The 21,115-nt window shown below is 35.1% G+C and overlaps 1 protein-coding gene across 1 annotated transcript in view; it reads right to left on the bottom strand.

The window, feature by feature from the left end:
- Positions 1 to 21,115, bottom strand: part of sdk1b (sidekick cell adhesion molecule 1b) — a 310,131-nt gene that overhangs the window by 12,079 nt on the left and 276,937 nt on the right. Inside the window, exons 32-39 of the mRNA XM_048198429.1 lie at positions 15,728 to 15,831; positions 11,302 to 11,372; positions 10,238 to 10,370; positions 6,952 to 7,008; positions 6,430 to 6,531; positions 4,226 to 4,340; positions 918 to 921; positions 295 to 481 (exon numbers count right to left, since the gene is read on the bottom strand). Of these exons, the coding sequence (XP_048054386.1) occupies positions 295 to 481; positions 918 to 921; positions 4,226 to 4,340; positions 6,430 to 6,531; positions 6,952 to 7,008; positions 10,238 to 10,370; positions 11,302 to 11,372; positions 15,728 to 15,831 (773 nt within the window). The remainder of the gene's footprint in view (positions 1 to 294; positions 482 to 917; positions 922 to 4,225; positions 4,341 to 6,429; positions 6,532 to 6,951; positions 7,009 to 10,237; positions 10,371 to 11,301; positions 11,373 to 15,727; positions 15,832 to 21,115) is intronic.

The raw sequence follows: 21,115 nt of genomic DNA on the forward strand, positions 1-21,115 counted from the left end.
AACAGTCGGTGTTATGTTGAGATTCGCCTGTTCTTCTGAGGTCTTTTAAACAAATGAGATTTATATAAGAAGGAGGAAACAATGGAGTTTGAGACTCACTGTATGTCTTTTCCATGTACTGAACTCTTGTTATTTAACTATGCCAAGATAAATTCAATTTTTCATTCGAGGGCACCTTTAATAGAAGCAGTAATACCAGAGGAATGACATGTCTGACAATGTTTTGGACGTCTCAGTTGGTTGGCTGGCGTGCATGCACCCGGATAAGCGTAACAGGATCTCAGCGGGACTCACCAGCCTGCAAGGTGCGTCCTTTACGGGCTGCACTGAGCGGCCCGTCCCCCGCCGTGTTAAACGCAGACAGTTGCACATGGTAAGTGGTGTAGGATGTCAGGTTCTTCAGGTGCACGGATGTATCTGGAACAAACAAAACTAGTTCCTTCTCCGTCTCATTCTGCCTGTCCTTTTCCCAGTAATGGATCTGTGGGAAGAAGTGAATGACACGTATACATACTTAAAGAAATATTCACCCAAAAATTAAAATGTCCAAACTTCAAAACAGAGGCGACTCTACAGGTGGCCTACACCCACCCTGATTGACAGCTTGCCCAGCCAAATCAGATCCAGGGAAATACATTATAATATTTTTTAATAATACAATTTTCTTAACGTTTAACTATTCTTCAATAATTATTTTAAAAGTGTTTTGATATGCATCACAGCTAATAATGCTAATTTGTCTCTTCAGTTACGTCACACCAGTAGTCATGTTATGTTCTTCTTCGCGCCAATTTCCGGATTTCAACTAGCAGTGCCATTTTTATGTTATTACAAAAATGCTAAACCACTATCTATGAAACATTTAAAAAAGAAACACGTCTAGACAAAGATCACAGGACAGCGTAACAACTTGACACTTGTCTTTTGAAAGAGAAATAACAGATAATTAGAATTACGGTGATATTATCAACATCTTAAAGCTATGGGTAGGTTTTTAATCTGGCCCGCCGTGGCAGGGTAATGCAATATTTGTATTTAATAGTGTGATCAAAGCAGTTTTCTCAAAATGTACATAAGCCACATGTACAGTATTAGTAGGGGTGTGACGAGATCCCTTAAGTATTAGTAGGGGTGTGACATTAAAATGTGATGAGATTTCTCGTCGAGGTGAAAAGCTGTCTCATGATATGGTCATGATGGAATATGAGGGTGAAATTAGCATAGAATATGCCAGCGCTACATTTACATTACACCTCCACTGTCGTTTTATAGAAATAAAAACCATTTAATTCAGTTGGATAACGGTCGCTTCAATCCCATCCAGCTCATCCAACACAAGCAGCAGAGTCATACGTAGTGCAGCAGGAATCAGAGTTCACTGATCACATGACGAGAATAAATGACTGACAAGACCATGGCGGAGGATTCTTTGCACAACAGAGCCTAAGAGTCTGACAAATGTCTTATCTTGTAGAAATCAGCACCGCCGCTCCTTACTCACACGCGATCATGCGAAATTGACTAAAATTTAGTTAAAACATTTCAAATGCACTTGCAGACTATTTTTCTAGTCATGTATTTCGTCATTGAGGATTTCTTAAAAATACTGTGTAAAAATATCGTTCTCGTGAACTCAATCTCGTCTCATGAGCTACCTGTCTCGTCACACCCCTAAGTATTAGCAATGGCAGGTTGTCGACACAGGACTCAGACATTGTGATTTCTCTTCAGGATATAGTTTTTATCAGGACTCGGGTTGGATCTTTCACTTACAGACCCCAATTTTTTAACGGTGTATATTCTTATATTTATGATATTTTTATAATACAGTGCCCTCCACAAATATTGGCACCCTTAGTAAATATGAGCAAAGGCGGCTGTGAAAAAAAATCGGCATTGTTTATCTTTTTGATCTTTCATTCAAAAAATTCACAAAATTCTAACCTTTCATTGAAGGAAAAGAATTGAAAAAGGGGTTAAAAGCTCATTATGAAATAAATGTTTTTCTCCAATACATGTTTGCCACAATTATTGGCATCCCTAGAAATTCTTATGAGTAAAATATCTCTGAAGTATATTCCCATTCACATTTATATTTTTTAGCACACCAGGGTGACTAGGAGCATGAAATTGTGCAGCCATGACTTCCTGTTCCACAGGAGTACAAATATGTGTAAACACAAAGGCCAAATCCCCTTAATCATTCATCACAATGAGAAAAAACAAATAATATAGTTCTGATGTGCAGCAAAAGATCGTTGAGCTTCACAAAATAGAAAATGGGTATAAGAAAAAAGCTAACGCATTGAAAATCCCCATTTCCCCCATCAGGGAAATAATTAAGAAGTTTCAATCAACTGAAGATGTTACAAATCTGCCTGGAAGAGGATGTGTGTCTAAATCGTCCTAATGCACGGTGAGGAGGAAAGTTTGAGTGGCCAAAGACTCTTCAAGGAGTCTTGAGTCTCAGAAAGCCTAAAAAAATTACCAAACAGCACCTACATCCCCACAAGTTGTTCGGGAGGGTTTCAAGAAAAATCCTTCTTTGCTCATCCAGAAACAATCTCCAGCATATTCAGTCGTCAGACATGATTGGAACTTCAAATGGGACCGGCTTCTGTGGTCAGATGAAACTAAAAAAATAGCTTTTTGGCAGCTAACCCACCAGATGGGTTTGGTGCACACATGGATAAAAAGTACCCCATGCCCATGGTTAAATATGCTGCTGGATCTTTAATGCTGTGAGCCTATTTTTCTGCTGGAGGTCCTGGACATCTTGTTCAGATACATGGCATCATGGATTCTATCAAATACCAACAGATAAAAAATCAAAACCTGACTGCTTCTGCTAGAAATCCAATAATGGGTAGTGGTTGGATCTTCCATCAGGACAATGATCCAAAACAAACATCAAAACCAACACAAAAATGTGTCACTGAGCACAAAATGAAGCTTCTGCCATGGCCATCCCAGTCCCCTGACCTGAACCCTAAAGAAATGAGTGGAGTGAACTGAAGAGAAGAAGCACCAACATGGAGCTGGAATCTGAAGGATCTGGAGAGATTCTGCATGAAGGAATGGTCTCTGATCTCTTGTCAGGTGTTCTCCAAACTCATCAGGCATTATAGAAGAAGACTCAGAGCTGTTATCTTGGGAAAAGGACATTGCAATAATTGGGTGCCAATAATTGTGGCCAACATTAACTAGAGAAAAACATTTATTTCATAATGAGCTTTTCCACCCATTTTCAATTCTTTTCCTTCAATGAAAGGTTAGAATTTTGTGAATTTTTTGAATGAAAGATCAAAAAGATAAACAATGCAGATTTATTTTCACAGCCGCCTTCGCTCATATTTACTAAGGGTGCCAATATTTGTGGAGGACACTGTATATGTGCTATATTTTGGAAGCTTGAATGCTACATTCATCATTCATCATGCATCAACTAAGCACATTTTTAAGAATATCTCCTGTGTTCCAAGGTAAAAAGAAAGTCATATGGATTTGGAATGAGGGCAAGTAAATGATGACAATTTTTTTCATTTTTGGGTGAACTAATCCTTTAAATACACAAACACACACCGAAACAAGAATGAAATATGAAATATGAATTGATACTTTGTGTGTTTGTGGACAGAACAGAAGGATTCATAACCAATTCCTGTTCAAATGTCTGTGAGAGACAGATGTACAGATGGCGTAAATAGGAAAACAACGGTGAAAGCTAATGCGGTGAAATCAACAGATGACAGTGAGATAAGGGAAGACAGACTGCAGATGAACGACAGTTTATTTATGCCGGTAAACAGATGGACTGCCTGACTGATTTTGGAAATACTTTTCATAAAAGTCAGGGCTCACAACTGACTAAACAATTGTGCATTACGTATTCATGCACTGAAACTTGAAACTTGGCACATAGTGTACAATGTGGCAAACACATAACATGCATGGCAATAACAAGTCATTTCTAGGGATGAAAATATGCATTTGACAATTAAAAACATGGAATTTAATAACCGATTATGCTTATTAATACCCAGTGTCTTATGGGTTGTTTAAACAGGATGGATTCTTGTGAATGTCCATACTATTTCTTAATTTTTGATCTATGTAAACATACTCTAGACAGACATCTTTGATCTTGTGCCTTTTTTAAAATAATTATAAATCATACGGATAATATTTTGCGCGTGTATGTGAGTAAAAAAAAAGTTAGCGTCACCTTGTACCCTGAATATTTCCGTTTTGTGTCTCGACAGGTGGAGGCTGCCACTCTACGTCCAACTGACTGGAGGACACGGATTTCACCTGAATATTCTGAGGAGCCACTGAAGGAGCTTTGAACACACACACACAAAATTATGATTTTAAACCGGGCAACAAACAAATAAAACATGCATGTGTCTAGACTACCACAGTGGGAAAACCATTTACTTCATAGACTATCTGTCTCATATAAAGGCCAAATGTCAGATGACATTTCTCTGTTGCATAATGGACAGTGACTAAACTGAAAGGAAAGTGATTTAGTGATTTATTGACACGTTAAAATGTGTAAAATATCATGTCTTTGTAAACAGGCCAGCTGTCATGGTTTCCAGAAAAATATGAAGCAGCACAAATGTTTTCAACATTGACAAAAGTAAGAAATGTTTCTTGAGAACCAAATCAGCATATTTGAATGATTTTTGATGGATCATGTAACACCAAAGATTGGAGGAATGTCTGGAGGAACAAATTACATTTACAGTTATTTCATATAATATTTCATAATATTACAGTTTTTACATTATTCAAATAACTGCAACCTTGGTGAGCATGGATATAATATCTAGATATATTCATAATAATATATAATATTGATGTGATGATAATATGATAATTTAATAATTAGTATTTATTTTTATAGTACATATTTTATATCATATATATATATATCAGTCAAACCAAAAATTATTCAGACATTTTTGATATTTTTGATATATTTTTAGGAAACTATAGTTCATTTATGTAAGTGAGGATAGCAAAATAAAGTAAACTGTGACCCAAAAATTCTTCATACAGCGGACGACCAGTAAAATTGATACAAATTTGTAACCAAAAATGATTCAGATACTTTGACCTGATCATGTTTTGCTTAAGTGTTATCTGACATAATTAAGATTTTTTTTTTTTTTTTCTGACACAGTTTACCTCTGAGATCTTGTCATATTTTATTACCATTTTTTAAACTATAGTGAATAAACTGTATTAATAAATGAAATGTTCAGTGTGTCTGAATAAATCTTGGTTTGAATATATATATATATATATATATATATATATATATATATATATATATATATATATATATATATATATACATACATATATCATTGTATAATCACACTCTTTCCCCAGTCCATACAAAACTATATAATATATAATCATAGATCAGTTGATTAGTTGGCTTCAAATTCCCATTTCAGCTCATTCTACACTTCTATAAAGAGAGATATGTAATTAAGATGGCCTTGTTGTCTTTGTGTGTTAAAGTCATGCCAGAGGGACATTGTATTTAATGATGTGCCGTCCCTCTCATTCGGATCTTTCGGAGAGGTCAGATGTGCACACTAATCTGATTTGTGCACATGGCTCATTTTTTAAATTAGCTTAGGTAATGGGCTTTCATAATGCTCTACATATCAGATGAGTTTACAGTTAAATTAGCTTTGACATGTACTGCGATACATTAACACACAAACAGAGCCTATAGCCTATAAGGTCATATCTACTCTATTTGACTTATATAGAGCATTCATGAATGATCTTGTATATATGGAGTACATACATACAGCAATTGCTGTCTATATTTACACAATAATACACATATCTGATATTATTCAAATATCTGATGTCTGTTTACCTTCAGTGAAGACATAACCTACTGTTTTTTATATAAATACCCAACCAGGCAGCACATCACTGGCTAAATTGATTTGCGCTGCATAGTGGAAACTGGTCTATGGCGTGTATCAATAGGTCACGCAAATGGATCCGCTCTGCAATGTCTAATAGTTTGTGCAGATAATTGGTCCACACTAGGCGATTCAAGTCCCTCTTTTCTTTCCAATACAGCTCATAACCAGATAAAACAGGTTGTGTGACTTTGAAGAATGATTGCATATTACATCTCACTCATGTGTGAATGTACTCCTCGTTAACGTTACATAAACGATAAGTGCTCAGACCAGACCAAATATCGAATATAGTGTTTAATGGTAGGTCAGATGATAAGATAGCAGATGCATATCAGATTTATAATCAAACAACAACTATATTACAACTATATAAAGTCAAAAAAGCATTTTGGACTTTTTGCAAGTTTGTGGTTCAAGTTTTAGAACTGAGTCATAGGATTGATCCTAATAAGGCATAAAAACATACCTGCTTCTCCCACAAACACCTCTACAGGTGCACTTGAAGGGCTTTCTCCAACAACATTAAATGCAGTCATGACAATCGTGTATCGTCTGTACTTGCTGAGCTCTGAAAAACACCATTAAAAAGAAGAAAAATAAGATGGAAGCTTAAAAGAATGCTGAAGTACTAGTTTAGAGACAAGTAGAGAAAGAGACATAAAGAAGGGAAATAATTTAACAAAAAAAAAAAAGTAAAACTAGGCGACGGAAGAGGGACGTGGATATGAGATGAAGGGTGTGGAAATGAGGCGGAGAACAAAATAGATTTACATTTTTTCCCCTTCCTCACAGCAGATCATGACAGGACCAGAGGCTAAACAACAAAGCGTAAAGACTAGGGGAAGTGTTTGTTATAGAGGTAGAGGAGATCAGAGGATAGAACAGGGAGTTTGAAAGCCTTCAGGCTTGAATGTGACTCTGTTAACACTTCAAAGATTACAACTATTGAAACAACTCAGCAATTAAAATAATATCAAAAAATACTTACGCGTTAATTCAAATTCTGTTAATGAAGGGCTGCTCACTGTCTTAAAAGTGCTCTTAGCTGTTTGAGTAGTGAAATAAACCCAGAGAGCGAGAGGGGAAAAGAGAATAAGAGAGAAATTACACAAGGGAAACTGCTTAATATGCATTTGAGAACAGAAGACATCTGAAATGGAAAGTAGTACAACATTGACAAAACATATTTATCACATTTGTTTTTTTATTAGCATTAGCACTATGAAAACAAATTTCACCTGACAACAAAAAATAAAATTCAAAACAATAATTTCAGTTTGAGATTCAAGCAATGCATGGAAGAGAGAGATAGATAAAAAGACAGACATATCAAAAGATAGAAGTACAGACAGACAGACAGACAGACAGAATGATAGATAGATAGATAGATAGATAGATAGATAGATAGATAGATAGATAGATAGATAGATAGATAGATAGATAGATAGATAGATAGATAGATAGAATCACAGACAGATCAACAGACAGATCGATTGATAGAACGATAGAAAGAATGACAGACAGATTGATAGAATGACAAAGATCAAAGATAGAGCAATATTTAGAAGGACAGACAGATTGACAGATAAGACAGACAGATCGATAGACAGACAGATAGATAAAATGACTGACAGAATGATAAAATGACAGACAGACAGACAGATTGATAGACACATAGATAAAATGACTGACAGAATGATAGCTAGAATAACAGACAGATACATAGAATGACAGACAGACAGAGATAGACAGACAGACAGACAGAGATAGATAGATAGATAGATAGAATCACAGACAGATCAACAGACAGATCGATAGAACAACAGATCGAATGACAGACAGATCAATAGAAAGAACAACAGACAGATTGATAGATAGAACGACAGACATATCAACAGACAGATCAACGGACAGATCGATAGATAGAACGATAGAAGGTGCGACAGTTCGATTGATAGAACGACAGACATTAACAGACAGATCTGTAGATAGAACAGACAGATTGATAGAACGACAGAAAGATCAAAGATAGAGCAATATTTAGAAGGACAGACAGATTGACAGATAAGACAGACAGATCGATAGACAGACAGATAGATAAAATGACAGACAGACAGACAGATTGATAGACAGATAGATAAAATGACTGACAGAATGATAGCTAGAATAACAGACAGATACATAGAACAACAGACAGAGATAGACAGACAGACAGAGATAGATAGATAGATAGATAGATAGATAGATAGATAGAAAGAATCACAGACAGATCAACAGACAGATCGATAGAACAACAGATCGAATGACAGACAGATCGATAGAAAGAACAACAGACAGATTGATAGATAGAACGACAGACATATCAACAGACAGATCGATAGATAGAACGATAGAAAGAACAACAGTTAGATTGATAGAACGACAGATCTATACTGCCGTCCAAAGGCAAAGCGCAGTAACTACACGTTTGATCAAAAATGAGTTATGGCTTGAAATGGGCTTTGTAACATCTGTTCTGTCTTGTGACAAAGTATCCCGGTTCAAAATTGTCCCGTTTCTGAGAAACGAGGGTGTCAAAATTGCAGTAACTACAAAATTGAAGCTAATACCAAGGCAAACCGCAGTAAGTGATGTTACTGCATTCTAGCTTTGTTTTCCCGGCTTTGACAGCTGCGGCATGATGGTTAAACTTGCGTTAAAACGCAAATATCCAAAGACGAGAAAGGAAGATAGCAAAATATTAACTCCTAGCCAAGTAAATGACAGCTTTATAATCAATTAACATTAACTTGCTAGCTGCTAGCAAATTAGACCGATATTTTAGCCTACCTGCGCTGCTCCATTGATGGCTATACACTCAACGTAATCAGGGGCGGACTGGCCATCGGGAGTACCGAGAGTTTTCCCGGTTGGCCGCTGGACAATGTGGGCCGGCCCGTTGCGATGTAAATATATGTGAAGAATGAATTAAAGTAAATTTACGTAGTCTGTATCCTCCGTTCGCGTGGGCGCGGCCGACCCACTTCAGCCAAAAAAAACGTAGTGTGCTCAGTCTCTCTAGCGTTGTCTGTCTGTCTGTCTACTGTCCACAGAAACTGAGCAGCGTGGCACTTTTACTGTTTGATTAAAAAATAAATAAATAAACAACGGACATTCATTTACAGGCATGCACTTCTGACCTTTTCATATTTTAATGACGTTATTCGTCACACAATGGACACAGAAACATTAACGTTGTTTCAGCATGCCAGATAAGAGTGAATGTTTGTGTATCTGTTATTAGGATTTCTTCAGTAATTTCACAATCATTTGAAAATTATTCATAAAACTCGAAATATCATTCGCAAACGTATACTAAACATGGCCTAACTAAACATATTTAAGTAGCCTATGTCCCGTGTTAGAAAAGTGTCTAAAATATATCATTTTCTAATTAGTTCACATGCATTATTTTACACACTGGTGATCAAGTTTGAAATAATACTTCTTTAATGTCTTTGAAAGAGGAAGGCGGAATTTATTTGATCAAAAATAGTCAAATAGCTGTTTTCTATGTGGATTTATTGTAAAATGTTATTTATTCCTCTGATTAAAGCTGAATTTTCAGCATCATTACTCCAGTCCTCAGAGCAATTTTAACATTCACAACACGCAAACATCAAAAAATAAAATATTAAAGTTATTGAAAACAATCAACGTGTAGTAAGAAACAACAATAAAGTTGGATGAACACATTTAGTTTGTAGATACTGCACTTTGCTTTTGCAATGGTGTTTTAGTTGTTTAAGGTCATCCAAAGGCAGAGTGCAGTATCTACATTTTGGAGGTCAAAGGTCACATCAGTGGTCATGGTTTTTATCTATAAAAAATTTCTTCCTAAGAAGGCATTACATGAATGCATTACCACTAATCTACCTACAACGTGTTTGACTGGCTGGTGTAAAAACTTTAAAGGCATTTTTCTCAGTTTCAGTGTTTGCGTAGTTACTGCACTTTGCCTTTGTAGGGCAGTATAGATAGAACAATAGATAGAATGACAGACAGATTGATAGAACGACAGAAAGATCAAAGATAGAGCAATATTTAGAAGGACAGACAGACTGACAGATAAGACAGACAGATAGATAAAATGACAGACAGATTGATAAAATGACAGACAGACAGATAGATTGATAGACAGAGAGATAAAATGACTGACAGAATGATAGCTAGAATAACAGACAGATACATAGATCGGCAGACAGAGAGATAGATAGATAGATAGATAGACTAACCTCTGAACTCAGGACTGATTGTTGATTGGTTGGTTGCTGTCTTCGGCTCGTCTGAGTTGTTCTCACGTGGAAGTTCACGATAATACACACGATATCCCACAAGAATCCCATTGACAGTTCCCTCTGCAGGCGGCTGCAGACAGACATATTGAGTTTCAGTCAGTCTCCAAGAAGCAAACTGCCATCTAATTACTCCATTTAACTCAGGCTAGGAAATATTCACCTGACTTTTCAGCATATGACCTGTGCTGCTACTTAATGAAAGAACGTTGAAGACAGCATCTATGTTGCCTGCTGCCGGCTAATTAGCAGTTAGGGACGATGACAGAAAGTAATTACAGCACAATGCACATCAGCCCAAGAGATAGCACAGATCAACAGAGGACAAGTTAGCTGAGACCACAGGTCAGTAAAGGCCTGATCTGGTTGTTCCTACTCTGACTCTCTCTAACATGTGTTCTCACTCTCCTATTCTATTATGGACGTGTCTTATTTAGTATGTGATCAGTGTTATAGGCAAAGTTAATTAAGATGGGGTCAAAACAGGCCAGCTTTGTAAATGTATCCGTATGTGTGTGAATAGATTGAGGAGGTACGTGAAATGACTGGTAACTAATTAGAGGGTAAAGAGTAAGGCTAAGAACCTGCTTGCCAAACATAATTAACATTGAGAGGGCCAGCTGAATACTTTGCACACAAGTCTGCTATTAAACGGTGTTGGACAATTTGAACCCCTGAACCTTCAGTTAAATGGAAAGACAGGAAAAGTTCTTGTGACACCTACTCGGGCTAAAGCTCTGTTCCAAAACTTAGTGAGCTCTTGACCTGAAGACTGTTCCAGCCTTATGCTGCCTTCCAAGATCCCTTGTTTAGACAATGTTTTGCCGAGATGGAATTCCATAATGCATACTGTAGCAACGAGGTCAGTGAAAAAATACATTGAGAGTAGAGAAATACTGATGATAATTATAGGTCGACTACTGTTCAAAAGTTTGGGGTGGGTTTGATCTTTTTTCTGTTGAAAAGCAGTCTGTGGATGTAACTCATTGTTTTAGAACGTTTACCTGCCACTGGACGATCACAGATGTTGTGGTTGAAGGTTTGACGTTCAAAATGACTGGCGCTTCATCTGGCACTAAACAAACACAGACAAACACATTTAATCCATCCATCCATCCATCCATCCATCCATCCATCCATCTATCTATCTATCTATCTATCTATCTATCTATCTATCTATCTATCTATCTATCTATCTATCTATCTATCTATCTATCTGTCTGTCTGTCTATCTATCATCTGTCTGTCTTTCATTATATCTAACTGTTTTGTCTATCTATCTATCTATCTATCTATCTATCTATCTATCTATCTATCTATCTATCTATCTATCTGTCTGTCTGTCTGTCTGTCTGTCTATCATCTGTCTGCCTTTCATTATATCTAACTGTTTTGTCTATCTATCTATCTATCTATCTATCTATCTATCTATCTATCTATCTATCTATCTATCTATCTATCTATCTATCTATCTATCTATCTATCTATCTATCTATCTGTCTGTCTGTCTGTCTGTCTATCATCTGTCTGTCTTTCATTATATCTAACTGTTTTGTCTATCTATCTATCTATCTATCTATCTATCTATCTATCTATCTATCTATCTATCTATCTATCTATCTATCTATCTATCTGTCTGCCTGTCTATCATCTGTCTGTCTTTCATTATATCTAACTGTTTTGTCTATCTATCTATCTATCTATCTATCTATCTATCTATCTATCTATCTATCTATCTATCTATCTATCTGTCTGTCTGTCTGTCTGTTTGTCTGTCTATCTATCTGTCTTTCATTCTATCAAACTGTTTTGTCTATCTATCTATCTATCTATCTATCTATCTATCTATCTATCTATCTATCTATCTATCTATCTATCTATCTATATTCTATCTGTCTTTCATTCTAACTGTTTTGTCTATCTATCTGTCTGCCATTCTATCTATCTGTCTGCCGTTCTATCTATCTGTCTGCCATTCTATCTATCTATCTATCTATCTATCTATCTATCTATCTATCTATCTATCTATCTATCTATCTATCTAACTGTTTTGTCTATCTATCTATCTATTTATCTATCTATCTGTCTGTCTGTCTGTCTGTCTATCTATCATCTGTCTGTCTTTCATTATATCTGTTTTGTCTATCTATCTATCTATCTATCTATCTATCTATCTATCTATCTATCTATCTATCTATCTATCTATCTATCTATCTATCTATCTATCTATCTATCTATCTAACTGTTTTGTCTATCTATCTGTCTGCCATTCTATCTATCTACCGTTCTATTTATCTATCTGTCTGCCGTTCTATCTATCTGTCTGTCTGTCTATCTAACTGTTCTATCTATCTATCTATCTATCTATCTATCTATCTATCTATCGTCTTTCATTCTAACTGTTTTGTCTATCTATCTGTCTGCCATTCTATCTATCTGTCTGCCGTTCTATCTATCTGTCTGCCATTCTATCTATCTATCTATCTATCTATCTATCTATCTATCTATCTAACTGTTTTGTCTATCTATCTGTCTGCCATTCTATCTATCTGTCTGTCTATCTAACTGTTCTATCTATCTATCTATCTATCTATCTATCTATCTATCTATCTATCTATCTATCTATCTATCTATCTATCTATCTATCTATCTATCTATCTATCGTCTTTCATTCTATCTATCTATCTATCTATCTATCTATCTATCTATCTATCTATCTATCTATCTATCTATATTCTATCTGTCTTTCATTCTAACTGTTTTGTCTATCTATCTGTCTGCCATTCTATCTATCTGTCTGCCGTTCTATCTATCTGTCTGCCATTCTATCTATCTATCTATCTATCTATCTATCTATCTATCTATCTATCTATCTATCTATCTATCTATCTATCTATCTAACTGTTTTGTCTATCTATCTGTCTGCCATTCTATCTATCTACCGTTCTATTTATCTATCTGTCTGCCGTTCTATCTATCTGTCTGTCTGTCTATCTAACTGTTCTATCTATCTATCTATCGTCTTTCATTCTATCTATCTATCTATATTCTATCTGTCTTTCATTCTAACTGTTTTGTCTATCTATCTGTCTGCCATTCTATCTATCTGTCTGCCGTTCTATCTATCTGTCTGCCATTCTATCTATCTATCTATCTATCTATCTAACTGTTTTGTCTATCTATCTGTCTGCCATTCTATCTATCTACCGTTCTATTTATCTATCTGTCTGCCGTTCTATCTATCTGTCTGTCTGTCTATCTAACTGTTCTATCTATCTATCTATCTATCTATCTATCTATCTATCTATCTATCTATCTATCTATCTATCTATCGTCTTTCATTCTAACTGTTTTGTCTATCTATCTGTCTGCCATTCTATCTATCTGTCTGCCGTTCTATCTATCTGTCTGCCATTCTATCTATCTATCTATCTATCTATCTATCTATCTATCTATCTATCTATCTATCTATCTATCTATCTATCTATCTATCTATCTATCTATCTAACTGTTTTGTCTATCTATCTGTCTGCCATTCTATCTATCTGTCTGTCTATCTAACTGTTCTATCTATCTATCTATCTATCTATCTATCTATCTATCTATCTATCTATCTATCTATCGTCTTTCATTCTATCTATCTATCTATCTATATTCTATCTGTCTTTCATTCTAACTGTTTTGTCTATCTATCTGTCTGCCATTCTATCTATCTGTCTGCCGTTCTATCTATCTGTCTGCCATTCTATCTATCTATCTATCTAGCTATCTATCTATCTATCTATCTATCTATCTATCTATCTATCTATCTATCTATCTATCTAACTGTTTTGTCTATCTATCTGTCTGCCATTCTATCTATCTACCGTTCTATTTATCTATCTGTCTGCCGTTCTATCTATCTGTCTGTCTGTCTATCTAACTGTTCTATCTATCTATCTATCGTCTTTCATTCTATCTATCTATCTATATTCTATCTGTCTTTCATTCTAACTGTTTTGTCTATCTATCTGTCTGCCATTCTATCTATCTGTCTGCCGTTCTATCTATCTGTCTGCCATTCTATCTATCTATCTATCTATCTATCTATCTATCTATCTATCTATCTATCTATCTAACTGTTTTGTCTATCTATCTGTCTGCCATTCTATCTATCTACCGTTCTATTTATCTATCTGTCTGCCGTTCTATCTATCTGTCTGTCTGTCTATCTAACTGTTCTATCTATCTATCTATCTATCTATCTATCTATCTATCTATCTATCTATCTATCTATCTATCTATCATCTGTCTGTCTGTCTATCTAACTGTTCTATCTATCTATCTATCTATCTATCTATCTATCTATCTATCTATCTATCTGTCTTTCATTCTATCTATCTATCTATCTATCATCTGTCTGTCTTTCATTCTATCTATCTATCTATATTCTATCTGTCTTTCATTCTATCTAACTGTTTTGTCTATCTATCTGTCTGCCATTCTATCTATCTACCGTTCTATTTATCTATCTGTCTGCCGTTCTATCTATCTGTCTGTCTGTCTATCTAACTGTTTTATCTATCTATCTATCTATCTATCTATCTATCTATCTATCTATCTATCTATCTATCTATCTATCTATCTATCTATCTATCTATCTATCTATCTATCTATCCATCTGTCTGTCTTTCATTCTATCTAACCGTTCTATCTATCTATCTATCTATCTATCTATCTATCTATCTATCTATCTATCTATCTATCTATCTATCTATCTATCTCTCTTTCATTCTATCTAACTGTTTTGTCTATCTATCTGACTGCCATTCTATCTATCTACCATTCTATTTATCTATCTGTCTGCCGTTCTATCTATCTGTCTGTCTGTCTGTCTATCTAACTGTTTTATCTATCTATCTATCTATCTATCTATCTATCTATCTATCTATCTATCTATCTATCTATCTATCTATCTATCTATCTATCTATCTATCTATCTGTCTGCTGTTCTATCTATCTATCTATCTATCATCTGTCTGTCTATCTAACTGTTTTATCTATCTATCTATCTATCTATCTATCTATCTATCTATCTATCTATCTATCTATCTATCTATCTATCTATCTATCTATCTATCTATCTATCTGTCTATCTATCCATCTGTCTGTCTTTCATTCTATCTAACCGATCTATCTATCTATCTATCTATCTATCTATCTATCTATCTATCTATCTATCTATCTATCTATCTATCTATCTATCTATCTATCTATCTATCTATCTATCTATCTATCTATCTATCTATCTATCTATCTATCTTCTCACCAAACAGTTCTCAAAAAATAATAATTCACAATCTATTCAGATTTTCTCAAATATACTCAGATCCAAAAAGCACTCTACAAAATTATAATTCACTTTGCAGAACATACAGATTCTAGTATTACCATCCTGCAGAGTGGTAACTGGCTCCGTTTCTTTGCTGAAGGCGCTGTCTCCCACATCATTTGTGGCCATCATTTTAAATTTGTAAGAGGTGTATGGCTTCAGCCTACAAGAAAAGAGATACATTTCAACACACACACACTAGATCATTCCCAAGTACCAACAGTGATGCATTTGTAGACTTCTTTTGAGAAAATCAGAGAAAGAGAACTTGTTACTGTAGGTAACCTATCATAGAAAAGTGCTGCTTCAACCTTGAACAGAACTTTTGAGTATTTTTTAGATTTTCATGCTTATCAGGAATACTCATTATTTATTTATCATATTAGTCAACTGCACAGATTTGTTATTGCTTTTCAAACTTCGAGAGGACATGGGAAGGGGACAAAGGGTTGTGGGTAATGTATATCAAAGTGGGCCATCAGGGAAACTTTGAGACTGTGTGTGTGCATGAGTGTGAAGTGCGCAATTAGGGATTTGAGAATCAGGATGAGGGTGCTTGTGTCGTTCTGAGTGTGTGTGTGTGTGTGTGTGTGTGTCTGTGTGTGTTTATAATTAGGGCGTTGAAGACGAGGACTGTTAGTGGCATTTCTGTTTTAATAGCTGGAGGCATTTACTCCTCTGAGAATCAAGACGGTTTGAACACAAACATCCTCTTGGTTCAAAACACTCGGTTCATGCAATTATGAGGAATGTGTGTGTGACAGAGAGAGAGAGAGAAACCAAGATAAACCAACATATAAACTACACTGGAAATAAACAAGCACATATCAACAGAGATCTTTATATTGTTGCATAGCGTTTGAAAATTATCACAATGTAATATTCAACAATTAACAAAACAGAAGAATTTCGACAATACAGCAAATTGGGAGAGAACAAAAAAACTCTTGGTGTTATATTAATGTTTCCATTTTGTAAGCATGATTAATGTAGTCTGGCTTTTAAAAGTATTGGTAGAAATTAAAATATTATGGAAAATGAAGTGGTCCTCCACAATGGTTCATAAAACAAAAGTTAATTATTAAATATGATGATAAAATACCATTCAATAGTTTGGGGTCAGTAAGAATTTTTATTTATTTTTAATTTTTTTAGAATTTCATTCAGCAAGGACACAATAAATTGATCAAAAGTGACAGTAATGACTTCAAATAAATTAAAATAAATGCTGTTCTTTTGAACTTTCTATTCATCAAAGGATCCTGAAAAAAATGTATCATGGTTTTCACTAAAATATTAAGCAATATTGAACTGTTTTCAAAATTGATAATAATAAGAAATGTTGCTTGAACACCAATTTGGCATATTAGAATTATTTTTGAACGATCATATGACACTGAAGACTGGAAAATTCAGCTTTGCCATCAGAGGAATAAATTACATTAAAAAGGATGCTAAATATTAAAATGGCAAAAATAGTTATTTAAAATTTAATAATATTTTAAAATATTTCTGTTTTACTTTTGGTTAAATAAATGCAGCCTGGGTGAGCGTAAGATAATTATTTTTAAAAATGAATAAAATAAAATAAAATAAAATAAAATAAAATAAAATAAAATAAAATAAAAAAATAAAATAAAAAAATAAAATAAAATAAAATAAAATAAAATAAAATAAAATAAAATAAAATAAAATAAAATAAAATAAAATAAAAATCTGATCATAATGAGCACTTTTAATAAAATTTTGTGTAGTTCAATCAAATAATAAGCCAAGTAAGAGATGTTAAAATCACAAGTAAAAAGAAAGGTCAAGTCAAGTGCATTGTATTGTGGGATACAGTACCCAGTGTTATGTGCTCTGTTTCACACTTTAACAAATGTAGGAGTTAATCCAGCCATTCTCAAATCTGCGTACTGTGCACAGTATGCAAACCATATACTGCAGAAATAGTAAGGGTATTTCAAACATATTGATTGTTTTCCACAACATTTATTCCGGCTCTGTACAAAGTCTGTCCAAATGCAATTTTTTATGTTATACATGCCACTTCAGATTCATCTTCTGTGCCTCCTTTGCAGTAAGAAGATGGCTTATGATGAGTCATTGAATGTCAGAGAAAGGCATATGTGGGTAATTAAATGGACAGGCATCTAGGCTGTGGGTAATCAAGTGGTACTGAATGCAGAAATGCTCCCATGGTTCCATTACAAAACAGGTTGAGAAAGATGGTGTTACGGGAAGGCAAGTGCTTTAGCTCAATATACCTTTCGCCTTAATTCAAGTGGACATTTAGAGATGTGAACAAAGATGACAGCATGAATCAGACAGGTGATGATGAGAAGAACGGACAGGTAGGGGGAAATAATATAAGCTAGAACTGCAGTACTAGAGGAACGAGAGCAGAAAATAGGTTAGCGAGCGGGTGGAGCTGAATGGATGTGTGATTAGACATCAGGCCACCTGACGGTCAGTCTGATTATAATTGCAGTTTCTCTCTCACACACTCTATCTGTCCATCGATTTCTCTCTCTTTTCATTCTTAATGATGTCTCATTAGTGTCACTGCATGTCCATAAGCTAAAATGTCCAACATATTTTGTGTAATTTCTTTATTTTAGATTGAAGCGCTTTGTTTGATTCAGTTCAATTGAGGAAGTTTCATTTTCACCCCTTGTCTCATCCTGACTCTCTAACCCAGTGGCAGTAGTGTGGAGGAAACTGATGGTATCAATACCATGGGACTTTGACATATACCACGTTAATAAATAAGGGCTTAGAAACTCAGTTATAGGAACTATACTAGGCCGTTTTTCTGGTTGATGTAAGTTAGCAGACAGCAACATCATTTAAGCGCAGCATTCAGCAACGTCAACACCTGGAGGATGGAGGACACCATGATTGGTTGAGAAGTGCCTGAACTTCGGCGTCAGTCCATCTATCTCTGTTTTCCATGTTTGTGGAGTAAGTATAGTTAAACTGTGTGCGTTTACACAGCTTTTTAAAAATGGCGAGTGCCAGTGTTTCGTATGGCACGCGTTCGGCCAATCAACACACACTTATGTCACTGGTAGTTCCTATTGTGCTGGGTTACACCATGTCCTAAACAGAGGCGATGCGACAAGATTCCAGCGACAAACAATTTGTCTGTCCACACCAGACGCAACGCGAATATAAGACATGATAAAGTCAATCAAAAATCACAGCCAATCAGAAGTGTGCGTGGGCAGGCTCTCTCTGCAAAGAAATGGATAAGTACATAATCAAATTCATGAATATTATACCATTGTAACATTATTAATAATACATACTGAGTTGAATCTTTGTCATAGAATACACTTGTCTGTTCACAATGAGTTGACAGTTTGCTGAAATGTTCTTGTTTCCTTTTATTTATTTTGAAGGTAATTCTGAGGTGAACTGTCTATTGTTGTTTTCAGAATGGCTTTAAAAGGCACACAAAATGATACTGAAACTCACATTAGATGCTTTTAAGATTAAATAAAGCACATAAACATCACCCGAGATTATCATTATCATGAATTATCAAAACCGAACAGTGAATTTAATTAAATAAAATGAGTTTGTCTCACTCAAATAATAATGAAAGTTCATTGTACTTAATAGAAAAAAGTTGCGTGAACTCAACATTTCATTGTAGTAAGCTGAACTTAATATGATAATTAATATGAGTTGCAGCAGATTTCTAATTCCCAGCATGCTTTGCGGCAGACTGTATAAATAAATGTTGAAATTAAGTGTTATTTTGTGTGTTTTTTGCACAAGAATAACATAGGGAGACATAATTAAGACATAAGTTTTGGTTTGATGTTGTGTTATGTTGGGATGTTCTGTTGTGTTAGTTTTGTAGGGTTATCACTGTGGTGAAGAGTAGAGCCTGTGGTTAGCTTGAGGATGGGCTGCAAAACTTTTAAGACTATATATTTTGTATGTTGTTTGATTAATTATGTTGTTTCTTGATAGATATGTGTTATTTGCTATCTAACATTTAACCAAGATCTGAATGTCATATGAACTGTGTGTAATTAACATTATAATGAGTGGGGTGAGGCTGAGAACTGTGGGAGCGAAGGGAAGTCGGTGACGTGATTGTTAATGATGTGCACCACACTGGCCTTGCTCCGCTTTCACGGCTCTCGGCCCTGCCCACTGGGGGGAAATAAAAAAAAAAAAAATTTAAGTTCTACTAACTTAAAAAAAAAAGAGTTAATTTACTTCAATGTTTAGAGGTAATAAGTTTCCTCAAATTAACTTATTCTGAAATTATTGAGTTTTACAATGTGCTTGGTGTTGTTGTTCTAGCCGCGACATGGCAGAAAAAAATTGAATAGAATAGAATCGGCGCGTGTCGCCATTGTGGCTAGTTAGGACAAAAACTCATATTAAAGGTGCCATCGAATGGAAAATTGAATTTACCTTGGCATAGTTGAATAACAAGAGTTCAGTACATGGAAATGACATACAGTGAGTCTCAAACTCCATTGTTCCCTCCTTCTTATATAAATCTCATTTGTTTAAAAGACCTCCAAAGAACAGGCGAATCTCAACATAACACCGACTGTTACATAACAGTCGGGATCATTAATATGTACGCTCCCAATATTTGCATATGCCAGCCCATGTTCAAGGCATTACACAAGGGCAGCCAGTATTAACGTCTGGATGTGCACAGCTGAATCATCAGACTAGGTAAGCAAGCAAGGACAACAGCGAAAAATGGCAGATGGAGCAATAATAACTGACATGATCCATGATATCATGATATTTTTAGTGATATTTGTGAATTGTCTTTCTAAATGTTTCGTTAGCATGTTGCTAATGTACTGTTAAATGTGGTTAAAGTTACCATCGTTTATTACTGTATTCACGGAGACAAGAGAGCCGTCGCTATTTTCATTTTTAAACACTTGCAGTCGGTATAATTCATAAACAACTTAATTCTTTATAAATCTCTCCAACAGTGTGTAATGTTAGCTTTAGCCCGTTAGCCACGGAGCACTATCAAACTCGTTCAGAATCAAATGTAAACATCCAAATAAATACTATACTCACATGTTCTGATGTATGCACGCAGCATGCATGACGAACACTTTGTAAAGATCCATTTTGAGGGTTATATTAGCTGTGTGAACTTTGTTTATGCTGTTTAAGGCAAGTGCAAGCTCCGGGGGGCGGGGAGCGTGAGCATTTAAAGGGGCCGCAGCCTGAATTGGTGCATTTCTAATTATGCCCCAAAATAGGCAGTTAAAAACATTTATTAAAAAAAATCTATGGGGTATTTTGAGCTGAAACTTCACAGACACATTCAGGGGACACCTTAGACTTATATTACATCTTGTAAAAAAAACGTTCGATGGCACCTTTAACATGGAAAAGATACCTTTAATTGCATGTTGCGGCTACGCGTCTGGTTAGGACATGGTGTT

Source organism: Megalobrama amblycephala, linkage group LG7 (genome assembly GCF_018812025.1).
Source record: "Megalobrama amblycephala isolate DHTTF-2021 linkage group LG7, ASM1881202v1, whole genome shotgun sequence".
Lineage (NCBI taxonomy): Eukaryota > Metazoa > Chordata > Actinopteri > Cypriniformes > Xenocyprididae > Megalobrama > Megalobrama amblycephala.